The 25362-nt window shown below is 38.9% G+C and overlaps 1 protein-coding gene across 1 annotated transcript in view; it reads left to right on the top strand.

Annotated features, from left to right (window-relative positions):
- The window catches only part of NUP214 (nucleoporin 214), a 100296-nt gene that overhangs the window by 43314 nt on the left and 31620 nt on the right, over window positions 1-25362 (top strand). The window contains 5 exon segments of the mRNA XM_043986250.1: window positions 1818-2081; window positions 3352-3513; window positions 7507-7609; window positions 19854-19929; window positions 22071-22173. Coding sequence (XP_043842185.1) covers window positions 1818-2081; window positions 3352-3513; window positions 7507-7609; window positions 19854-19929; window positions 22071-22173 — 708 coding nt within the window.

Here is a 25362-nt window from a genome sequence, read left to right as displayed (position 1 = left end):
TCACACAGCTAGGAAGTGTCAAGTGTCTGAGGCCAGATTTGAACTCAGGTCCTCCTGAATCTAGGGCCGGTGCTTTATCTACTGCGCCACCTAGCTGCCCCCTTCTTTGTTTTTTTTTTTTTTTCATATAAGGTATTTTATTTTTCCGTTACATGTAAAGATAGTTCTCAACTTTTGTTTATACAAGCTTTACAATTTCAGATTTTTCTCCTCCCCTCCCCTCCCTCCCCCCTCCCCTAGACAGCAGGCAATCTAATATAGGTTATATCTATATACATATACATATAGATATATATATCTATACACATAATAACATTAATCCTATTTCTGCATTAATCCTGTTACAAGAGAAAAAAATCAGAGCAGTGATGCAAAACCTCAAAAAAAAAAAAACAGCACCCAAAACAAAAGAAATAGTATGGTTCAATAAGTATCTATACTCCACAGTTCTTTTTTTTTTTCTTGGAATTGGAGATCCTCTTCTATCATGAGTTCCCTGGAACTCTTCTGTACCATTGTATTGGTGAGAAGAATATAGTCCATCACAGTAGGTCAACACTCAATGTTGATGATACTGTGTACAATGTTCTTCTGGTTCTGCTCATCTCACTCATCATCAGCTCACGTAAGACCCTCCAGGTTTCTCTGAACTCATCCTGTTCATCATTTCTTACAGCACAATAGTATTCCATTGTATTCATATACCACAACTTGTCCAGCCATTCCCCAGTTGATGGGCACTCCCATAACTTCCAATTCCTTGCTACCACGTAAAGAGCAGCTATAAATATTTTTGTATATGTGGGTCTTTGTTGTCTTAAGAAAGAACTTTATCCAGAGTCAGATTAAGCTTCAAGGTGTAAATGAAGTTACCCTCCCAAAGTGAGGCAGATTCTGAGAAAAATCAGTTCTCTTGGATGGCTTGGTTCCCAGTTATGATATGATGCTAAGATATGTCCTGCCAGTGAACAAAAGAAAACCTAATACATTTCAGTGACATTTAGAAAACATGAACTTTTTTTGACGCCTGGTATGTTTCATAGCAGATGATAGTCATTGTTCAAGTGATGTAGCTTCCAGAGAGGGCAAGGTGTGTTTGGTATCTGCTTTGCTCATTGGCAGGGTTGGGGAGCACCTTTCAGGAGGAAAGAGCTTGAGGCTAGGGATTTTCATCCATTTCTCTGATTCAAAGGCTCCATTTCCACAGAACCAGTTTATCTGTAACTGACTACCAAGGCTCAGGACACCAAGTCCCACCTCTGTGTGGTGCTGTTCAGGGAAACTGTTCTCTTCCTTTTCTGGCTTTCTGTGTTCTGCTTGGGAAAGCTTTTCTCTGGAGCCCCTTTTTTTCAGGCTGTTAGAACAACACTCACTGTCTCTCTCTTCTCTTCTGTTTTCTTTATTTGACATTCAGAAGGCACTTCTCCCCCACAGCTGGGGGCTTTCTAGCAGTGTCTGAGCTAAGACCTAAAATTGGCCTAATGTACAAACGACAAAGCAGCTGCTGCCACTTGGAATAGTCATTGAAATGTTTTACACATCATAGTTCATATACTCTAGAACTGGAAGAGACTTTGGAGATTCTCTAGTGTGTGCCAATCCCCCTGCTGTAAGGATGGGGACGGTGAGGCTAAGAGAGCCAAGGTCACATAGGTAGTATGTGGGAGAAACAAGTTTTGAATCCGTCTTTTGCCTCTAGAATCAAATTTTTCACTCTTGTCAGTGATGATTCCTTTTGGCTCGCTTTAATTAACCTAAAAATTGTCCCATGTTTTGGCCTTTTTTTTTTCTTTCCTTTTCTTTTTTTTTTTTTTTAGCCAGTCTCTCCCGATCAGCCTTCCTGTCTCAGAGATATTATGAAGATTTGGATGAAGTGAGCTCTACATCTTCCATTTCCCAATCACTGGAGAATGATGAGCCACAAATTCTATATCAAGATGAGGATGTGATAGTCCAAATCCCTCGACGGGCCCCGCTGGTTCGTACTTCTTCTGTCCAGCCCACCATCTTGCCTCAAGCTCCTCTGTTCACAAAAACTCATCTGCCACTCAGCTCTTCTCCTAGTCTGGTAGGAGGTCTAAGTAAGTAACTAATGATCAAATTTATTTTTCTCCTTTTAAGTCTTTGATGTATGTTCATGTCAACATACAGAGAGATTTTTAGTCATAGACTACCCTGCTCATTTACTATTCCAAAACTCATCAGACTAACGAAAGCAGTACCTTCCATCTGTGTCCCCTTTTACGAAATGTTTGTGCATACCTGATCTCTCAGAGCCTTACAACAACACTGGGATGTAGGCAAGACAGGCCTGATTATCCCTGTTTTAGAGAGACTGAAATTGAAGCTCAGGCACAGAAAGTTCATCACCCAATGTTACACAGTCAGCAAATAACAGGCTGAAGCTCTTTCAGTGATGCTGCATTGCCTATTACTTGACCTTGTGTCAGCCGACCCTAAGGGCTTTTTAACCAGCAAAGTAAACAGGAGATCAACATTCAGGAAAGGAAAGCAGGCACATTTAGTTCACTGAATACATTTCTCATGGCTTACCTTATCCCTGTCTTAATTGTAGCCTGTGGACATGTTATTTGCTTTCTTGGGAGCAAGCCAAAGTGTGTATTTCCCATTTGTATCCCACTATAGGGGCTATTCTCTCCTCTGGAACAAAACTCACAGGTGCAGGTTGGAGTATCCTGAGAGATGACTTCTAATGGAAGTGGCCTCATCAGGTCCCAAGGGTTAAAAAGGACACGTACACTAAAGCCTATAGGGCAGGCCAACACTGGGGCATTCAAGAGACAGCGTGGCATCAAGGGAGGCCTAGGACTTGGAAGACACAGGCAAGAATAAACCTCTTGCTCTACAACTGACTAGTTAGGGAACTCTGGGTAGACATTTTATGACTCTGGCTTTCAGTCTCTTCATTTCCAAAGAGGGCAGTATTAAAGATAATGGCTGGGGGCAGCTAGATGGCGCAGTGGATAGAGCACCGGCCCTGGAGTCAGGAGTACCTGGGTTCAAATCCGGCCTCAGGCACTTAACACTTACTAGCTGTGTGACTCTGGGCAAGTCACTTAACCCCAATTGCCTCACAAAAATACAAATAAAATAAAATAAATTTAAAGATAATGGCTAAGTGGAATTTATGGAAAATCGGGACTCAGAGTTCCAGCCTTTGCCTCAGGGACAGTCTTCTACACAAGTTCCTAGAAATAAGTGCATTTCTTGAGCTTCATTCTTGACTCCTGCAGCCCATTGAGGGAAAAGGACTGTTTTAGCTCCCCGATTTTCTTGTCTTCACTAGTATTCTTATTTAAATCCAGATTTCTTCATACTTTTTTAAATCAGTGTCTACATCTACCAACAAAATTGTTCCACAAGGGGCTGACAGCACGATGCTTGCAACCAAGACTGTGAAACACGGGGCACCAAGTCCCTCTGTCACCATCTCAGCCCCACAAGCAGCTGCCGCCGCTGCCCTAAGACGGCAAATGGCCATTCAAGTTCCAGGTAAGCGTGCAACCTCTCCTCTTCAGAGAGGAGACCCCTGTCTAACAGAGTTTCTCCTTTAGGGAGAGAGCTCTTAGAAAGTAGAGATTTGGTCTGTGAAGTTTTCTTTACAAGGTGCCTAGTGTGGGAAATTCTGCAATGGGTAATACCTTCTCTTTGATAAGAGTCTTAACTGCCTGAGTAATTTTTATCTGCTTTGGTTCTGAGAATTTACCTTAAGGGTATTTGTCATTGCTACAGTCTTTCTAGGTAGAAATTCCTAAATGGTTCATTATTATTAGTACTTCATTGATGACCCAATTCTGCTTGAAATTCTGTGTAATGGGATTTGAAATCTTATGTAATTGGTGTCATGCCTATTAATAGCTTATGTCCAAATTGTAAGCTAAATATTTCAGTTTTAGCTATTTGAAGTCATGTTCAAATCTTTCTAATCACTTTGGTGAGAACCCCCAGCCATACACACCCTGTATGTATTCTTTTAAAAGTGTAAACACAAAAAGAAAAGTCTAATAACTTAATAAGCTAATAGGCTCATTGGATTTAAAGCTCAAAGGAACTTTAGAGGCCTATCATATAAGTACCTTCATTTTACAGATAAACTGAGGCCTAGATTGGTGAAATGATTTGTCATCCACAGTTTACACAGCTATTAAGTGTCAGCTGGGGCAGCTAGATGGCGCAGTGGATAGAGCACTGGCCCTGGAGTCAGGAGTACCTGAGTTCAAATCCAGTCTCAGACACTTAATACTTAACTAGCTGTGTGACCCTGGGCAAGTCACTTAACCCCAATTGCCTCACTTAAAAAAAAAAAAGTGTCAGCTAACACTAGCTCTCCTGATCTCCACTCTTACTTTAATGAGAAAATTAGGACCATTCACTATGAGCATTCTCTTCTCCCATTTCTTATCTCAGAACCCTTGGATATCATCTCTCATGCTCTCCTCCTTTCCTCCAGTTTCTGATCATGAGATGCTTCTTCTTGCCATGGCCAACCCCTCTCTATGTGCTCTTGATTGCAGCCATTTCTGTCTCCCCCAAACAGATTTCTTCCTCAGACATATCACCCTCTGTAATTTGCAGTCACCACATCTGTGGGTTCCTTCTCTTTTGTTTTCACACATGCCCAAGTCTCCTTCATCCTAAAAAAAAAAACGTAATTGGGCCCTACTATATCCTCAAGCTGTCGTTCTATCTCTTCTCAGCCAAACTCTAAGGGAATTCTTCTACATTGGTTGTCTTTACTTCTCCTTTTGTCCACTACCCAACCCTTTGCAGTGTGACTCCTGATCTTAATATAGTCTTCTTTCTTCTTGACCTTTCTGCTCCATTTGACATTATTGACCATACTCTCCTCTTTTTTTTTTTCCTTTTTTTTTTTAAGTGAGGCAATTGGGGTTAAGTGACTTGCCCAGGGTCACACAGCTAGTAAGTGTTAAGTGTCTGAGGCCGGATTTGAACTCAGGTACTCCTGACTCCAGGGCCGGTGCTCTTTCCACTGAGCCACCTAGCTGCCCCCATACTCTTCTCTTTACAACTCTTTCCTTTCTGGTTTTTTGTGACATTATTCTCTCCTGGTTCTCTTCAAACCTAACTATTCCTTCTTAGACTCCTTTGCTGGGTCATCTTCCTTATATCCCTTAACGGTAGGTGTTTCCCACAGTTCTGTCTCCTGAGTCCATCCATGTTTGTTCGTTCTCTCTCTCTCTCTCTCTCTCTCTCTCTCTCTCTCTCTCTCTCTCTCTCTCTCTCTCTCTCTTCCCCCCTCCCCTTCTCCCTCTCCCTTTCTCCCTCCCTCCCTCTCTCTCCCCCCTTTCCCTCCCTTCCCCTCTTCATCTCCCTCCCCCTTTCTACTTCCTCCTCCCTTTTTTCCTCTCCCCCCACCTTCCTTCCTTCCCCCCCCCTGCCTTTCTCCCCTTTTCACTCTCCCCCCAGTCTAGTTTCATTATCTTTGTGCAGATGACTCCAAGATCTGTATATCTACCTATAATCTCTACCCCTTCTTCAGTCTGGATATGTTGGAAATCTCTTGAACTTGACATGTTCAAAGAACTCATTATCTTTTCTCCACAGCTCATCCCTCTTCCTTACTCTCCCATTTTTCTCTGAACCACTACCATGATTATAACCTTGCCATTCTCTTTGATTCCTCACCCTTCCAATCCAGTCAGTTACCACATCTTGCCATTTCTACCCCTACAACAGCTCTTGAGTCTAACCCTCCTCCATACTCCCAGAGATGCACCCTTATTAGAAGTCTTAATCGCCTCTAGCTGAGATAATTGGAATGGCCTCAAGTCTCTCCACTCTGATCCATCCTTCACACATTTATCAAAGTGGTTTCCTTAAGCATAGATATGACTGTTGCTATCCTACTCACAAAACTTCATTTGCTCCCTTCTTTCACTAGGATCAAATATAAACTCTTCTTGTTATCATGAGTGAAATTTAACAAAGGTAGACTGAGGCATGTATTCTCTGAGCAAGATAATAGTTTATTAGCAGGGTGTGAACCTGATAATAAATTGGGTCTATCTAATAACTCCAAAAGACCCCTGGATCAAAATACAGCTCCTTTTTTATAAACGTAGAACAAAGAACAAAACAGGATAGTTGAACAATTGGTACAGGATTGGCAGCATCATGGGGATGAGCATTATGTGATTGGTTACAAAACAGAGGTGTGGAGAACAATATGATTGGTTGGAAATTGGGAATGAGGACCTAACAACAACCCCCTCCTTTCTTGCTATGACTAAGAACTGTTTGTTATTTGAATCCACCAGCAAGGTTAGAGATAGTGGACCTGACTTCCTTGGGTAACAAACCAGACATCCTTGAAGGATAGCTCGGTGGTGTTAAGATTCTAGACCAGGCTCCCTGGTGCCCACCTGCATCCCTCAAGGATAGCAGATTTCCTTGAGACAAGAGAAGAACAGTGATTAGCAGGAGAACCGGATTACTAAACAAAGAACCTTTACTTAAGCAGTTAGAGGACAAAATCAATGAAATATAAACAGGATCAATAAAAAATGATACAGAATAAGTTAAATCTTCTTAAAGGCCTTTACAAATCTAACCCTAACCCTGTCTTTCTGGCCTTGTTATTGCTCTACTTGCACAATATAATCAAGTCATACTGGCCTCTATGTTCCTCACACACATTTTCTGACTCCCTGAAGGGGGTTTCCTTTTAACACATATATTTATATTTGAATTTGTCTCATCAGTGTACAGGTAAATCCACTTCTCTCTCCCCCAAGCAGTGACACCAATCTCATTGAATTTCTAGGGAGACTAAAAAGCCTTCATTTGCCTGTATGTTGGGGTTCAGGGGGGCAAAGGAGGTGGCCCTTATATGTTTGTATTTGTATGTAGAGACTCCTCTTGAATGATCTGTCTTTGTATCCCTAGTACCTGGCACAAAGTTGGCCCTTAATGAATGATTGCGGATGAATTGATGGATTGTGTCCAGTTCTCTTTCCCCTGTACTACTTTGTATCTCCTAGCTAAGGAGTCCTAGCACTTCCAAGGGAAATAGAAATATTAAAATTCCAATTAAGACATCTAAAAAGGAGAGAGAGCCACAGTCATGGCCTAGATGAAATCTCAAGCTTCCTTCAGCCCTTTGATTCTAAGATGCTTAAGATCATACCTGCCTGGAAGTGGAGGTAGAGGTCAGTTCTTCCTTAGTTCCCAGATGAGTTCAGTATTCACCCTCTTCAGTTCTTTGATTCTAGGATTCTTTGAAGTTTTATTTCAGTATTAGCTGAATATAAGCAAAATAGCAACCTTGTGCTAGGAGGTTAGGCCAACAGGTCTTCCCTTAAATAATGCCTCTATGTCTTCATTTCCTTGTCCCAGGTACTGCCTAGAACTGTTTTCTGTTATATCATAGACAGTCTATTAAGAAGTTAATGTTCTGGTTACTAATTTTTTTATGATAGAAGTTTTGATTAATTAATGGAATTAATATGTTTGTTTATTTAATAGCTGTGAGCACCTCCTTGACAGAGTCAACTCTGAAGAATGTCCCTCAAGTAGTCAATGTGCAGGAATTGACGACCAGTTCCCCAATTCCCTCTGCAGCATTGGGGTAGGTAATTACTCTCCTGCCTTGCCATTTCTTCTAAGTCTTAACATTATTAAACTAACAAATAATTCGGTAATAAGGATTAGCTGCCAGTAGAGTACAGTGTTGCTGCTTTATACAGTTGGAACACTTCCCTACAGAAACATTTGGCTTTTCTGGAGAACAGTAGCCTACCCATGTTCCTCTGGGTGTCTATGCATTCAGACATGTGCTCACATTGTTTAAATTTTGTCCCTTAGTCACATCCTCAGTTTGCCATGTCCCTGCCAGAGGCTATGTCAATTGCAAGTACTGTAGCTAAACACAGGTATCATCATTTGAATTCTTATCTGATGGATTTCAGAAAATAGATTTCAGTAATTCAGACTGTTGATTCTAGTGAATATCAGTAGAGTTGATGTTAATAACAGTTCCTGCCTGCCCATAATTCTTCCCTGTAGTTATTTGTATTCTTCTAGGTTCTCTGCTTTTTTGAGAAGGTACTTTCTAAAAAACAAACAAAGAAAAAAAACTATGTTGTTTTGAGTCTTCCAGCTGCCCTTTTATATTGTATTTGAGGGTTGGAACAGCTGTTGGATCATTTTCTGTAGTATACATCTGTTTCTAGAACTTGGGTTTCTGCTTTTCCATCATTCTGGACAATACATTAGTAGTGTCTTGCGTTAATTTTGCTCAGAGGATTGTATAAGCATTATTTTTTTAAGTATAGGAAACATCCCTTCTACCATAACTAGTAATATAATATTCTGCTTGTTTTATAAATGAAGATTTTGAAGACTGTTGTTTCTCCAGAAAGACATGTCCATAGTAGAGCTTTGTGATAAGAAAAGAAGGGTATTCTAAACTTACTGGCCACAGACTGGGGATTTCCCCAAAGTGCTAGCCCTTGGTTTGCAGAGTTATAAAGTATACCTAAGTTTGTACCTGCCTTGAAAAAGAGTTCAGTTCCTAAGTTTCCAGATGGGTTCACTATCCCATCTCTGGTTTTTCAAATAGTCCTGTCCCATCTATCCTGTGGCCTTCTCTTTTTCCCCCATCTAACACTGAAGAGCACAGCTTGTTCTAGCAATTTTTTGGTTGTCTCAGGGTCATTCCAACAATCAGAAGATAAGCTTGTCTGCTTTTTGGTTCTGCTTTTGACCTTGGTTTGCAATTATTTAGACCAAGATAACATTTCAGGCTACTCTGTACTTTTTAAGAGGAAGCATTATATATGGAAAGGATTGGAATTTTGCAGATGCTGAGTGTCAAGAAGACAGAAAAATTTACTTAAAGTCAGAGTGAGAAACCCCTCCTGTCTGGAATTACTATCGCTCATGCCTGTTGACTATGCTCTTGAGGCACATATTAGAGTGATTTCAGTTGACCCATTTTCAAGATTACTTTTCCTCAAGTGTGCAGATAAATTGATTCATAAAGGGTTTGATAGAGGAACAATTCAGACTCTATTGTTCAGTCCTGAAAATCATAGATCAATAAAAGAAATGCATCATTTGGGAATAATAATAGCAGCAACAACTCATATAATACTTGGGATTTTAGGAAGCAGTTTTCTCACCACAATAACCTTGTGGGTAGGTTGTACAAAATTTATTGCTTCCCATTTTACAGATGAGAAGACAAGCCTAGAGAGGTCACAATATCCTGTTTAGAACTGGAAGAAGCCTCAGAGGCCATCTTCTTTTGCAGCCCTTTATTTTACAGCCAAGAACACTGAAGTTTAGAGAGATTAAGTGGCTTGCCAGAGAGACACTGCTACACGCCTACTAAGTGTCTGAGATAGGATTTAAACCTAAGTTTTGCTGACTCCCAGCTCCAGTGTGTGTTCCACTGTGCCACACTATCCCTTATAAATGACTTATCTGAAGTCACACATTAGTGGCAGAGAAAAGCCTTGAAAATAGCTCCTCTGCCTCTACGACCAGTGTTCTTTACATTATACTTTAGTATTTTTCTATTGTACTTTGGTATCTATTCCTGTGTCCTTAGAAAAGCTCTCTAGCATTGTATTTTGACTCTGAGCAAACCTAAAGTATGAAATTTCACTTGGTCTACATGAATTTCTTAAACCTTCCTCCCCATTGTGTACTCTTCGATCCAGCGATACAGTGGCCTTCTGGCTGTTGAGTGAACAAAACACTCCATCTCTTGGCTCCAATTATTTTCTTTAGCTCCTCTTCATGCCTGAAATGTTTTCCCTCATCTCTACCTTGTGCTTTCCCTGGGTTCTTTTAAGTCCCAACTAAAATCCCATCCTCTAATCCTCTACAAAAAGTCTTTCTTGACTTTCCCAACATCTCTTAATTCCAGTGCCTTCCCTCTGTTCATTATTTCCTGTTTGTTTTCTATATAGTTTGTGCATGTTCTCTCCCCAGTAGAATATGAGCTCCTTGGGCAGGGACTGACTTGCTGATTTTTATATCATCAGCACATAGCATGGTACCTGGCATATAGTAGGTGATTAATAAATGTTTATTGATTAATTGATTTAAGTATCTATATGGCAGCTAGGTGGTATAGTAGATAGAATGTAGGACTTGGAGCCAGGAAGACCTGAATTCAAATCCTAATTCAGACTCTTACTAGCTATGTGATCCGGAGCAAATCACTTTACATCTCTGTGTCTCAGTTTCCTCATCTGGAAAATGGGGGTCTCACGGGGTTTTTGTGAAGATCAAATGAATTAGTATATGTAAAGCACCTGGCTAATCTTAGTGCTATCTATATAAATGCTAGCTATTATTAGTTTTATATGCACACACTGCTAGATCCTGGTGATACAAGATAATTAAGACCTGATATCTTTGGCAGAAATAGTGATCCTTGGACTACCTTCCTAGTGTCGTCCCAGGTTCATAATGTCCGCATTGTCCTAGACTACTGACCCTCTTTCTCCCTGCATATCCAGTCATTTGCCAAATCTTACTGTTTCTACCTTCATGAAATCTCACATCTGACTCATTTTCTGTACTTACAATTCCCCTCTTAGTATAGGCCCTCATCACTTCTTTCCTAGATTGTTGTAGTGACCTCCTAATTGGTTTCCCTCATCTCTCCCCACTCCAATCCAACCTACATACTGCTGTCAAAGCGATCTGACCACAGACAGTTCTTGTTTCACATAAGTGGACCATTCCACAGACCTCTAAATAAAGTGATTTTTATGTAATATGAATTTGCTTGCAGATTTGGGGAAGAAAATCTTTGTGATTCTTTAATGAAAAAATGTTATTGTATTCAATTCATTAGATCATAAGCAGTTAGTCTTGGAAGCAACATAAGAGCGTGAAGTGGAAAAACATAACGATACTTAGAACTCACCAAAAGTGGAATGTGTTCCTCCTTTCTAGAGGCAGAATCTGGAGGATCCACCTTCTCCAGTTGTTGTTTGGACTAAATGGCCTGAGATCTTTTCCATTTCTTTGAGTCTGTGATCTCATCTCTTCCTTTTACAGATAAGGAAGCAGGCCCATAGAGGTAAAATGGTTTGTCCAAAGTTTTGCATACAACATGTGAGTAAATACACTTAAAAAAGGTGCTGGGGGTGGGGTGATATTGGACATCAAACTCTGCTTGGTCAGGATTCAAGCTAGGTCCTTAATTCATTTCTGACTTTACCAAAAAACAGTGATTTCTTTTGCTCTCTCTTCTGCATTATTGTCCCGATTTTCCCACATCCTCTCCAACATTTATCATCTTCCCTTTTTGTCATATTAGCCAATCTGATAGGTGTGAGGTGGTATCTCAGAGTTGTTTTAACTTGCATTTCCCTAATCAAAAGTGATTTAGAGCATTTCTTCATATGCTTACAAATAGCTTTGATTTCTTCATCTGAAAACTACACAGTTCATATCCTTTCACCAATTGGGGAATGACTTGTATTTGCATGAAATGACTCAGTTCTCTATATATTTGAGAAATGAGGCTTTGATCAGACATACTTGCTGTAAAAATTGTTTCCCAGATTTCTGCTTTCCTTCTAATCTTTTATTTAAAATAATAATATAATAAATAATAATGTTTATCATTTTAATTTAAAGTTTTGAGTTCTAAATTTTATCTCTCCTTCCCTCCCCCCTCCCCAAGGTGGTAAACAATCAGATATATTTCCTTCTAATCTTAATTGCATTGGTTTTGTTTGTACAAAAGCTTTTTATTTTAAAATAATCAAAATTATCTGTTTTACATTTCATAATGCTCTCTATCTTTCGTTTGGTCACGAATTCTTCCCTTCTGCAAAGATCTGACAGACTATTCATTGCTTTTCTAATTCGCTTATGGTGTCACCTTTTATGTCTAAATCATGCACCCATTTTGCCCTTAACTTGGTGTACAGTGTGAGAAGTTGGTATATACGTAGTTGTTGTTTTCCAGTGTTCCCAGCAGTTTTTGTCAAATAGTGAGTTCTTGTCCCAAAGGCTGGGGTCTTTGGGTTTGTCAAGTACTAGGTTACCATAGTCATTAACTACCTTGTCTTGTGTACCTAATCTATTCCACTGATCCACCTCTATTTCTTAGCTAGTACCATATAATGTTTGATGATTACTGCTTTATAATATAATTTGAGATATGGTATGGTATGAGATATGGTAGGCCATCTTCCTTTGGTTGGGTTTGTGGTTTTGTTTTTTTTCCCCATTAATTTCCCTGATGTTCTTGACCTTTTATTCTCCCAGATGAATTTTGTTATTTTTTCTAGCTCTTATCAAATTTTTTTTTTTGGTCTTGTTTTTTTTTTTTTGTTTTGTGGGGCAGTGAGGATTAAGTGACTTGCCCAGGGTCACATAGCTAGTGTCAAGTGTCTGAGGCTGGATTTGAACTCAGGTCCTCCTGAATCCGAGGCCAGTACTTTATCCACTGCACCACCTAGCTGCCCCTAAATAATTTTTTTAATAGTTTGATTGATATGGAACTGAATAAGTAAATTAGCTTAGGGAGAATTGTCATTTTGATTATATTGGCTCAGCCTATTGATAGTTTTCCTAATGTCTAACCAGCCCTGCATTCCTGGTATAAATCCCACCAGGTCATAGTGTATATAGTCCTTGTGATATAGTGCTATAATTGCCTTGCTAGTATTTTGTTCAACATTTTTTGCATTGTTATTCATTAAGGAAATTGGTCCATAATTTTCTTTTTCTCGTTTAGATATAAGCACCATATTTGTGTCATGAAAGGAGTTTGGTAGGACTTCTTCACTTATTTTTCCAAATAGTTTTATATACTATTGGAATTAATTGTTCTTTAAATGTTTGGCAGAATTCAGTTGTGAATCCATCTGACCCTGGGGTTTTTTTCTTAGGGAATTCATTAATGGCTTGTTTGATTTCTTTTTGTAAGATGGGGTTGTTTAGGCATTCTATTTCCTGATCTTTTTTTTTTTTTTAAGTGAGGCAGTTGGAGTTAAGTGACACAGTTAGTAAGTGTTAAGTGTCTGAGGCCGGACTTGAACTCAGGTACTCCTGACTCCAGGGCCGGTGCTCTATCCACTGTGCCACATAGCTGTAGCTGCCCCTATTTCCTGATCTTTTAATCTGGGTAATTTATATTTTCTTAAATGTTCATCAGTTTCACTCAGATTGTCAGATTTCTTGGCACATAATTGAGCAAGATATTTCCTAATGATTGCTTTAGTTATTCATTGGTGGTGATTTTACCCTTTTCATTTTTGATACTGGATATTTGGTTTTCTTCTTTCTTTTTTTTTTAAATCAAATTAACCAATGGTTTATCTGTCATATTGGTTTGTTGTTTTTCCCCCATAAATCCAGCTCCTAGATTTGGTTATTAACTAAATAGTGTGTTTTTTTATTTCCATTCTTATTAATCTCACCTATGATTTTCAGGATTACAAATTTGGTGGCTCAATTGAGGAGTTTTCATTTGTTCTTTATCGTGTTTTTTTTTAATAAGCATTGCCCAAATCATTGTTCTGATTATTTATCTATTTTGTGATATACGGGGACTTGCCCAGGGACTCTCACAGCTAGTACGTGATAAGTTTCTGAGGCAGATATGAACTCAGGATCCTCTGACTCCAGGGCCGGGGTGCTCTTTCCATCCCTGTGCCGTTTAGCTGTCTCTCCCCCCCCCCCTTTTTTTTTGTCCACTAATACTTTAGACTAGATATTTAGTTGCCATTAATTTTTAATCTAGCATTCCCACTGTCCTTTGTTGAATATTATTTTTATTGCATAGTGATCCAAAAGATACATTAATATTCTGCCGTCATTTGGTTAGAGTTTTTTATGCCCTAATACATGGTCAGTTTTTGTGTAGGTGCCATGTGCTGCTGAGAAAAAGATATATTCCTTTCTTTTCCATTCAGTTTTTTCCAAAGGTCTGTTATAGCTAACTTTTCTACTATTCCATTTACCTCCTTAGTTTCTTTCTTGTTTGTTTTTTGCTTGAATTTATTGTTCTGAGAAGGGACAGTTGAGGTATATAGCTTTGCTGTCTATTTCTTCCTGTAACTCACTTAATTTCTCCTTTAAAAATTTGGATACTCTATCATTTGGTGCATATATGTTTGATATTGATATTACTTCATCATCTATGGTAACTTTTAGCAAGAGGTAGTTTCCTTCCTATCTCTTTTAATTAGGTCTTTTTTTGCTTATAGCTTTGAGATCAGGATTGGTTGCCCCTGCTTTTTAAATTTCAGCTGAAGCATAATATATTCTTCTCTAGCCTTTTACCTTACTGTGTGTATGTTCTCTCTGCTTCAAATGTAATTTCTTGTAAACAACATGTTCTAGGATTCTGATTTTGATCCACTCTCTTATTCACTTCTTTTTTATGGGAGAGTTCATCCAATTCACCAATCACATTATGATTACTGTGTGTTTTCCTCTATCCTATTTTTCCTCCTGTTGTCCTCTCTCTCCTTTCACCCTTTCCCTCCTTACCAGTGTTTTGCTTCTAATACTACCACCTCTTAGATCTGCCCTTCCCTCAATCAGTCACCTCCCTTCCCCTTTATTTAGTCTTCTCCCCTCCTACTTCCTTGGGGTAAGATAGATTTCTATATTCAAACTGGTTGTGTATATTATTCCCTCTTTGAGCCAGTACTGGTGAGAGTAAGGTTCCAGTGATACCCATTGCCCACCCTCCCATGTTCCCCTCCTCTTCAGTAGGTCTTTCCTCGCCTCTCTTCTTGGGAAATAAGTTACCCCCATTCTACCTCTCCCTTTCTTCTGCACCCAGTGTACTCCTCTTTCTCTTCCCTAATTATTTTTTTATGTTATTCCCTCAAATTCACCTTATACCCATACTTTCTATGTATATTTCTTCTATCACTATTAGTGATACAATTTTTAAGAATTAAAAGTATTATCTTCCCATGTAGGGATGTAAACAGATTTGCTCTGTTGAATCCTTAGGTTTTCTTTTCCCTTTTTATCTGCTTATGCTTCTTTTTGGTCTTGCTATTGAAGATCAGATTTTTTTATTTAATTTTAGTCTTTTCCTTATAAAGTTTGAAATCCTTATATTTCATTGAATGACCATTTAGTTTCACTAGGTAAGTGGATTCTTGGTTTATCACTATCCTTACTTTTGGAATATCATGTCCTTGACCTTCTATCTTTTAATGTTGCACAACTGCTTAAGTCCTATGTAATCCTGGTTGTGACTTCCTGATATATGATTTCTGACCACTTGCAGTATTTTTTTCCTTGACCTGATAGTTCTCTAATTTGACTGTAATGTTCCATGGTATTTTTATTTTAGAATCTCTTTCCTGAGATAATTGGTGGATTCTTTCAATGCCTATTTTTGTCCTCTGTTACATTTCTGCTATCCAGAGCAATAAAGTTCCTCTATTTTAGATGGAAAGCTTTCATATGCTTTATACCCTGGAGGTTTGTGTGGCTGTTGCCTTGTTTTGCCTTGTTACTGCTAGGATTTCTTTTGTGATATTGAATTTGAAGTGGATAATTTAAACCTGTGTTGGGAAAAAAACATCATTGGTCAGAATCCAGTACTTTCATTAAGGAAATGTATGCCAGGATGGCTACCAAAGCAACTTGCTGTTCTCCTGGGACAGTAACACTTAAATGAAGAAATGCATCTCTCCTCACTGAAGGGACGTTTACCAAAGTATGAAACATATGAGGCCCGGTGCTTTAGTATATGGAAATCAGGTCATTAAAATAAAAGCATGTCTTTGACTCACCACCTGGAAAAAAATTTTATAATATACACTTAGATACTATTTACTCCTAATACAGACTGTTAACTTGCAACTGGTTCTGTCTTCTAATTAACCCATAATGTAGATTTATTTACTCAAAATAACATAGTTGATTTACATTGTTTCAAAATTATTTGGTATGTAGAATACAGAAAGGAAAAATACCTGTAAGAAAAACAATTAATCTGGGGGCAGCTAGGTGGTGCAGTGGATAGAGCACTGGCCCTGGATTCAGGAGGACCTGAGTTCAAATGTGACCTCAGACCCTTGACACTTACTAGCTGTGTGACCCTAAGCAGGTCACTTAACCCTCATTGCCCTACTTTATTTTTTTGTTTGTTTTTTGTTTTTGTTTTTTTTTAGTGAGGCAATGGTTGGATATGAGTTGAGTCTTCCTAGAAGGCAGGAAAGATAGGGAGGCAGAGGTGAGGGGAAAGAACCTTCTAGATAGAAAGGACAAAGAGTAGAAAGGCATGGAGTTGGGAGATGTGATCTGTCTTGTGAAGACCACCAGATAGGCCAGTAGAACTGTTTCATAGAGTACCGGGTGGGGGGTAATAAAACTAGAAAGGTAGGAAGGGGCCAGGTTGTTAAGGCTTTACATGCAAAATAGAGGATTTTATATATTATCTGGGAGGTAATAGGAAGCCACAGAAGTTTTTGATAGGGGTGCGGGTGGTGGTGAACTACTCAGCTCTGCCCTTTAGTAAAACCATTTCAGGAGCTGAGTGGAATAGATAGATTGGAATGGGGAGAAATTTGAGTCAGAGAGGCCAATTTGAAGGGCTTCAGTAGTCCAGGCATGAGGTATTAAGGGCTTTCCATGAGGATGTTGACTATGTGAGTGTATAGGAGGGGAATTAGGAAAGAGATGTTTTAGAAATTATAATGGATTGGGTTTGTAAGAGGAATGCAAGATGAACAGTCAAGGTTACAGTCTGGACTGGTGATGGATGGTGGCACTCTTGACAATAATAGGAAAATTGGGAAGGAAAGGAAAGTTTTGGGGGAAAGATGGTGAGTTCTGTTGTGAACAGTTGAGTTTGAGATTCCTGTGGAACTCTTTTAGTTTCATCATTCTCCTTCTAAGTGTGGATCTTCTCCAAGGTTCTGTCCTGTTTTTCTCTCTTTCTTTCTGCACTCTCCTTGGAACTGCTACCCATCCCCATAGATGTCATTAATATGACTGTGCAGATGGTTTCCAAATCCCATATATCTACTGTGTGATTTCTCCCCTGTGCTACAGTCTTATATACTTTTGAGATTGAGTGCCCTTGAGATGAAACGTGGCATCAGCAAGGAAATAGAACAATAATTATGCTTTGTCCTGTCAATACATGGTTTTCTTTATTCATCAGGTTAGAACTATTTTGGATGACAATGAATTTCTAGAAATCCGCTAGTTGAACTGCTTCTTTTGTTATTCTTGCTCTGTCTTCTATTTATCATTTAGAAAGAAGGAGGAGGGAAATCATTTGGCTTGTGATTCCCATGAGGATCACACCATTTCTGTAAGTAAATTTTCCCCATCTGCACTGGTGCTTCTTGGGCCCCAGGGACTCATTCTTACACATACTTTTGTCTCTGTTTTGTATGTTCGTGCATCGTTCGGCGTAGGGAGGGGAAACTTTACATCTTGAAGGCAGGATTCTCCTTGAGGGGCATGAGTGACCTTTGTCTCTCCAGAAGAGCAGTGAGTCCAGCATATAGGATGGCAAGTAAATGGTTTCTGTCTTACTGTGATCACATAAGACTGGGTGACTACTGGGGGCAGCTAGGTGGCGCAGTTGATAAAGCGCTGGCCCTGGATTCAGGAGGACCAGAGTTCAAAGTCCAGTCTCAGGGACACTTGACATTTCCCTAGCTGTGTGACCCTGGGCAAGTCACTTAACCCTCATAGCCCCGCCCCCCCCCAAAGGGGGGGGGGTGACTAATAAGATTTCTGTGAAACAAAAAAAAAAAAGTCCAAGTTTGCCTAATAAAATTATTAGTGATTGGTCTTATCAAATATCATATTATACTTGTCTTTTCACTCCTCTAATTTATTTTGAGAGGGAAAATAGTAATCTTTCTTGCCCTAAAAGCTAGTATCCCCTAGCCTTTGCAGTCATACCCATCCAATCATAGCAGTGTCTGGTTCAGTGCTTTGGGTAAGTTGATTGAAATGACTGTCCCTGGGAACTAAATATGGAATTTTTGCCTGTGATTTTGAATTACCAGGTAAATTGGTTCGGTTGCTGGTAAGTTAACTCTGAGTGACTGTTGAATTGGTAACCCCCTGTGTATACATTGTATGGATTGTCTGGGTGGAAACTTTGATGTGCTTTTTAACCAGACGTGATGAGGACTCTACCTGTAAGTGTTGTTCTTGCCTTCTGTAATGATAGTTGTCAAAAGCAAAAGGTGTGAAGTATTTGGAAATACCTATTAACTGAGCAATAGGAATTGGGTCTTATTCCTGCTGACTCTGGGGAACTCAGGATTTCTTTATTCACCTGCCTTGCCTAGGCCTTTAGGAATAGGTACCTCTAAACACAGGAAGGTTTTTCTGCTATTTGAAGGGTAGCAGGCAATAATTCTCCATATAGATGTTATTGTACCAGTTCTTAGGATTAGAATGCAGAATTAAAGAATATATGGCAGGGCAGCTAGGTGGCGCAGTGGATAGAGCACCGGCCCTGGATTCAGGAGTACCTGAGTTCAGATCCGGCCTCAGACCCTTGACACTTACTAGCTGCGTGACCCTGGGCAAGTCACTTAACCCCAATTGCCTTACCAAAAGGAAAAAAAAAGAATATATGGCACAGTCTGAAATTTGTATTAAAAGACATCTTATCAGACAAGTTGAATGGCATGTACAGAATTGTAATAAAATGGTTCTCAAATATATACTGAGTATAGAACTGAGTCAAATTTATAAAAATAAGAGTCATTTCCCAGTTGATCAGTAGTGAAAAGATATGAACAATTTTCAGAAGAAATCAAAGCTATCTATACTCTTACGAAAAAAATTCTCTGAATCACTATTAAAGAAATGCAAATTAACATAACTGAGGAACTACCTCATACTTAACAGAAATGACAAATGCTGGAGGAGGAGAAAATATGTACACCAATGAACTGATGGTGGAGTAGTGAACTGGTCCAACCATTCTGGAGAACAATTTGGAACTATGCTTAAAGAGCTATGAAATTGTTTGTACCCTTTGACCCAGCAATATTACTACTAGGTCTATATCCCAAAAGAGATCAAAGAAAAAGGATAAGACCTATCTATACAAAAGAATTGGAAATGGAGGAGATGCCCATCAGTTAGTGAAATGGCTGAAAAAGTTGTGGCGTATGATTGTGATGGAATACTATTGTGCTATAAGAATGACAAGAGGCGGGGTGTTGGGGGGGCGGTTCAAAACAACATGGTAAGAACTATATGAACTGATACAAAGTGAAGTGTGAAGAACCAGAAGATCATTGTGCAGAGTAAAAGCAATGTTGTAATGATGATCAACTGTGAAAGACGTGGCTACTCTGATCAATTCAATGATCCAAGACAATTCCAGGGGACTCATGATGAAAAAATGCTATCTACCTCCAGAAAGATAGCTGATGAACTTTGAGTGCAAAGGAAGTATAATTTTCTCACTTTCTTTATTTTTCTTTTTAAAAAAATATGGGGGCAGCTAGGTGATGCAGTGGATAGAGCACCGGCCCTAGATTCAGGAGAACCTGAGTTCAATTCCGGCCTCAGACACTTAACAATTACTAGCTGTGTGACCCTAGGCAAGTCACTTAACCCCAATTGCCTCACCAAAAAAAAAATATGACTAATATGGAAATATGTTTTGCATGATTTCATGTTTATAATTGATATCATTCTGCTTGCCTTCTCTGGCCATGGGAAAGGGATGGAGGGAGGAAAAGAATTTGGAACACAAAATTTAAAAAGAAAAGAATGCTTAAAATAAATAATAAAATGTTTAGGAAAAAGATAAATTTTTTTTCCCATTAAATCATGCCTTCTTACAGGGTTATACTCTTTCTTTTAAAAAATAGGTCACCAGCACCACAGTCAGCAGCCAAAACGGCTCTCCAGTTGTTTGCTACAGTAGCTGCCAATCAACCTAAGCAGGTATCTTACTGATTTTTATTCTTTTAACAACCATTTATCATTTTTGCCATAGCAACTGATGGTGACAATGCTTAGGTGCTGTTCATGTGCTTCACTGTGAGCCATGGACCTGTAATCCTTTCCACATGGGTGTCCTACCAGTCAGTGACTGGCATCTTTCATTGGGACTTGTCATTGGTTAGGGCTGGTCTTTTCAGTCTCCAAAGTTGCATTTTACTTCAGGTTATGTGGGTACATGCTTCAGTGTCTCCATCCTCTGTTGTTGTGGATTTGGATTATAGACTTAGAGCTGGAAGAGACTTTAGGGGCCATTTTCTCCAGTCTCCTCATTTTATAGATGAGGAACTTAAGTTTTCTTTTGTTGTAAGCTGTTGTTTTTATTATTGACCCTACATACCCTGCAGCCTTTTTGTTATCCACTGTCTAATACCAGTTGGCTAGTGCTGGCTAGACATTGTCTGTCTAGCTTCAAGCTTTTGCATTGCTCCTCCTTTGAAAAAAACTACTCAGTGCTATGTGACCAAGACATCATTTCTCAGGAAGATTAAGAAACAAAATGAATGGACTTACCAGTATCCAGCAGGAAGTTAGAGGAGGCATTGACAGAAACTAGTCAGCAGAAGCAAAGAGATTGCTCCAGCTTCTCACAAGAAGCTCATAGCCTCTGTTTTTTGTTTTTGTGAGGCAATCAGGGTTAGGTGACTTGCCCAAGGTCACACAGCTAGTAAGTATTAAGTGCCTGAGGCTGGATTTGAACTCAGGTCCATCCAGGGCCACTCCACTGTGCCCCATAGCTGCTCCATGTCACAGCCTCTGAAGATGACTACATTTTTGGGTTTGAGATTGAATTTTAGAATTCATACTTTCTCTTATAAGTCACTTCTGTGGTCTCAAACATGTGGCTTAAACTCCCTTATCTGTAGTGTTGTTCCTTATATCTTTGAAATAAGGATAATTCTAATAGTTGGTCATTCTTTTAGCACCTGTTCCTAGTAAACATTGAAGGCTCACAAAGAAGGCTCTATTAAAGTCCTTTTCTAATGGCTTCTTACATCCTGGAGGTGACCTTTGGGTCTGAAAGGCTGAGCCAGCATATTGGGAGCTCTTTCAAGAGCTACCACCTGCAAAGGTTCTGAGTGTGACTGCTGTCTTAGCCTTCCTTGTCTGAGAAGTCTAGCTAGCCAAATAGAGAGAAAAGCTATCAAGTACAGCAATTGATGAAGTCCATAGTAAGGTATAAAGGTTTCCAATCTGTGTGAGAGGAGTGAGTGTCCCCAGTGGTGAAATAACAGATTTTAGTTAAAGCATTCAATTCTTTGACTTTTACTTATTTACTTATTTGGTTGAAGTATTTGAGGTGAGGTGTAGGTTGTGGCTAGTGACGTACAATATAGTTCAGGCAGTCATAAAGGCAGACTTCAGAAACTTATTTTGTCACTTGCAGTTCCATTGGTAGAAATCAAGTATATTGGTAGAGTTCTATAGATCACTGGTTCCCAAGATCTAGGAGTACCACAGAGTTATAGCCAAAGGGAAGGGAGAGACCCACAAATTCATATTAAGTGACTCAATATAATTGTGTTGCATGTAATGTTTTTTAAAAATATTTTCGATGCATTGGAATTAATCAAATAAAATTTCATATAAAAGTGTTACTAAATGAAAAATACTTGTCATTGAGTATTAATCAGTTATCATGGTAGTCTGTGGAATTTTTAATATTACCAAAAGAATCCTAACTTTAGAGCTAAACAGAAGGATAGATGTCTTCCTCACCAGTCCCTTCATTTAACATATGAGAAGAAAAAAACCCTTAAATGTTGGGGAACTTGTAAGATCACATAATAGTGTGTGGCAGAGCCCGGATTTGAACATACATCCCTGACTCCAGATCTGATGCTTTTTCTAATGTACCACGTTGTTGCCCCATATATGGGAATACATGACAGTATTAACAATATAAGAAAGATAGCCTGTTCCACTCCCTTAAATTATGTAAATATTCTAAAGAAATTAATTTCTAAAATGTTTATTTGCTTACCTTTTGTTGTAATGTTCATCATTATATATCCTTATGCAATTTTGATGGTTATATATTCAGTTTGACAGATTTACTTATGCATTTTGGTGCTCTCTTATAGGGGTCTCTCATAAATTCCATCAAGACACAGTCTCCACCTGGCACTACACAAATACCAGCAATAGTCACATCTGGCCAGCTATCAGCTGGTGACAAAGTCTCAGGTCAGTTTGCGCTTCTCTTTTCTTTTCTTTTCTTTTCTTTTCTTTTCTTTTCTTTTCTTTTCTTTTCTTTTCTTTTCTTTTTTTGGCAGGGCAGTGAGGATTAAGTGACTTGCCCAAGGTCACACAGCTAGTGAGTGTCAAGTGTCTGAGGTCAGATTTGAACTCAAGTCCTCCTGAATCCAGGACCGGTGCTTTATCCACTGTGCCACCTAGTTTTCAATGAAAATTAAAAAGGCCACCTCATACAACTCTTGAGCTTATTGGCATGGCCAATAGAGAGTTAATTGGTAATAATTTTGGGAGGTCAAGCATGAGAGATTGGAAATGAAAGACTAAATCAGCGAAAGAAATCTGTTCTTCATTCTCCCAAAAGTAACCTTCATCAACATTGTGCTTTCCAAAATTTTGTTTTCACTTTGATGAGGTGCCTTTTTTTGTTTTGTTAATTTTATTTAATTTTGAACTTTAAACACCAAAATTTGCATATTTCCATATACTCAACAGAACACAAAAAGAGGATTGTATATGAAACTGTGAGTTTTATTAAAAAGAATTTAATAGATTCTACACATTACTTTTGAAACTGTCTTGCTTTTCTGTGTTTCCTTTCCTCTTCTGTTCATTTTAAAAAATATTTCAGTGGCCATCTTTCTTCGAAGGAGAGAGCGGCATCAATATTGTTAACCTTTTTTCTTACTCCCACCCCAGCCCTCCATACCCCAGGGAAGCTGAGAGAAGAAAAAAAAATCACTTGTAACAAATAAACATGGCCCTGCAAAAGGAATCCACATAGGGGTTAATGTCCAAATATGTATGTCTTTCTGAATCTTGAGTCATTACCTCTCTGTCAGGAGAGAATGTAACATTTTTCATCATAGGTCCTCTGGATATAGGGTTTGTTATTCCATTGATCAGAGTTCTTAAGTCTTTAAAAGTTATTTTTCTTTATAACGTTTTTATCTTTGTATAAATTGATCTGTTTCTGCTCACTTCACTTAGCATGATATACTACCCAACTTTCTTTGAAGTCATCTCTTTCAACATGTTTTATAGTGAAATATTATTCCATTACATTTATATGCCACAGCTTTTCCAGCCATTCTCCAATTATCAGGCATCCCTTTAGATCCTAGTCCTTTTCTTTTTCATTGAATCAGCCGTTGAGGGATGAGGAAGCTTGATATAATTATCCCTCGCCCAAGAAGCAAAAGCTATCTTCCCATTTAACTCCCCTCCACCCCCCATTCCTCCTTATTTCCCTCCTGAATTTAGTGCTATTTCTACACCAGACTCTGCATGTGTTTGTTCATTCAACCCTTTTTTGTCTACTTAAGGGTCATCTGATGCCTATTTCCTCTATCCCTTCATCAGTGTTTGTATAATTTTCTTCTCACATATCCATGTAAGAGGAATAGCAAGTTCTGCCCTGGATTTCCTTCATTTTACCCAAGCAGATTCCTTTCATTCTCCCTTCTCTTCCCCTCTTAAAGTCCTCAGAACAGAATCAATCCACCCGACACCACCCTGTGGTGCCCTATCTCCCCTTCTCTTTTTCTCCCACAGTACCTTTTGAAAAACATCAAGGTTCAGAAGACATTAAGTTTTGGAATAGGCTTAGCACATATCTAGCACATAGTAGGTGCTTAATAAATGTCGTTGATTGACTGATTGAAGGAACACTTGTTTTGTCTCCTATTAGAATCCTAGCATTACATCATCTTGCAGCCCCTTCTAGATGTTCAAATAAGTTTACCCTTCTAGTTTCCTTTTAATTCTTCTGTTTATATTCTTACTTAGTTCTGATTTTTTTTAAAATCATAAACATTTGGAAACTTTTATTCCATTTTTCCCCTTGTAAGAAACAACATTTCAGGTTAAGTTATTCTTTCTTGTAAGTCTATATCTTTTTTTTTTTTTTTTTTGGTGAGGCAATTGGGGTTAAGTGACTTACCCAGCTAATAAGTGTCCAAGTGTCTGAGGGCCGGACTTGAACTCAGGTCCTCCTGAATCCAGGGCTAGTGCTTTATCCATTGCACCACCTAGCTGCCCTGTAAGTCTATATCTTTTGTCTTTTGGATCACTGTATTTCAAGAACTCTATAGAAAAAACTGCTATGTCTTATGTGATCTTAACTATGGCTCCCTGGAACTAGAAATCCTTTCTGTATGCTTTCTTGTTGGTTTTTGTTTTTTTTTTGTTTTGTTGGGTTTTTTTGTTTTTTTTTTTTTGTGGGCAATGAGGGTTAAGTGACTTGCCCAGGGTCACACAGCTAGTAAGTGTCAAGTGTCTGAAGTTGGATTTGAACTCAGGTCCTCCTGAATCCAGGGCTGGTGCTTTATCCACTGCACCATCTAGCTGCCCCTGTTGTTGTTTTTACATGAAAGTTTTGGATTTTAGCTATGACATTCCTGGGACTTTGGGGGGGGGGGGGGTTCTTTCAGGAGGTAATTCTTCACATCTTCATTTTGCCCTCTGATTTGAAGAGATTGGAGTATTTTTTGTTTATGAGTCCTTGAAATATAGTGTCCAGGCCTTTTTCTTTTTTTAATCATGTTTTTTTAGGTAGCTCATTAATTAATTCTTTTTTTTTTTTTTTTTTTTTGGTGAGGCAATTGGGCTTAAGTGACTTGCCCAGGGTCACACAGCTAGTAAGTGTCAAGCGTCTGAGGCCAGATATGAACTCAGGTACTCCTGACTCCAGGGCTGGTGCTCTATCCACTGCACCACCTAACTGCCCCTCATTGATTAATTCTTAAGTTATTTCTCCTTGACCTCTTTTCCATTTTTTTTTTTTTTAGTAAGACAATTGGGGTTAAGTGACTTGCCCAGGGTCACACAGCTAGTAAGTGTTAAGTGTCTGAGGCCGGATTTGAACTCAGGTACTCCTGAATCCAGGGCCGGTGCTCTATCCACTGAGCCATCTAGCTGCCCCTCTTTTCCATTTTTTAATAATAGACATTTTCATTTTCTCTTCTTTTTCTTTATTATTTTTTTCAATATTTTGTTCTGATATTTTTGTTTTTTCATAGAGATAATGATTTGTCAGGTCTCTTGCAGCTTTTAGGGAATCCATTTGCCCTTTTTTAATCTCTTGTTTCATTTCTTTTAGTTATTCATGTAGTCTTTCTGGGAAATCCATTTTCTTGCAGTTGTTATAAAGATACTTTCTGAATTTGAGGCCTCTAAATC

The sequence above is a fragment of the Dromiciops gliroides genome, chromosome 2, assembly GCF_019393635.1.
Source record: "Dromiciops gliroides isolate mDroGli1 chromosome 2, mDroGli1.pri, whole genome shotgun sequence".
NCBI lineage: Eukaryota > Metazoa > Chordata > Mammalia > Microbiotheria > Microbiotheriidae > Dromiciops > Dromiciops gliroides.
This window is presented reverse-complemented; position numbering and strand designations above follow the sequence as displayed.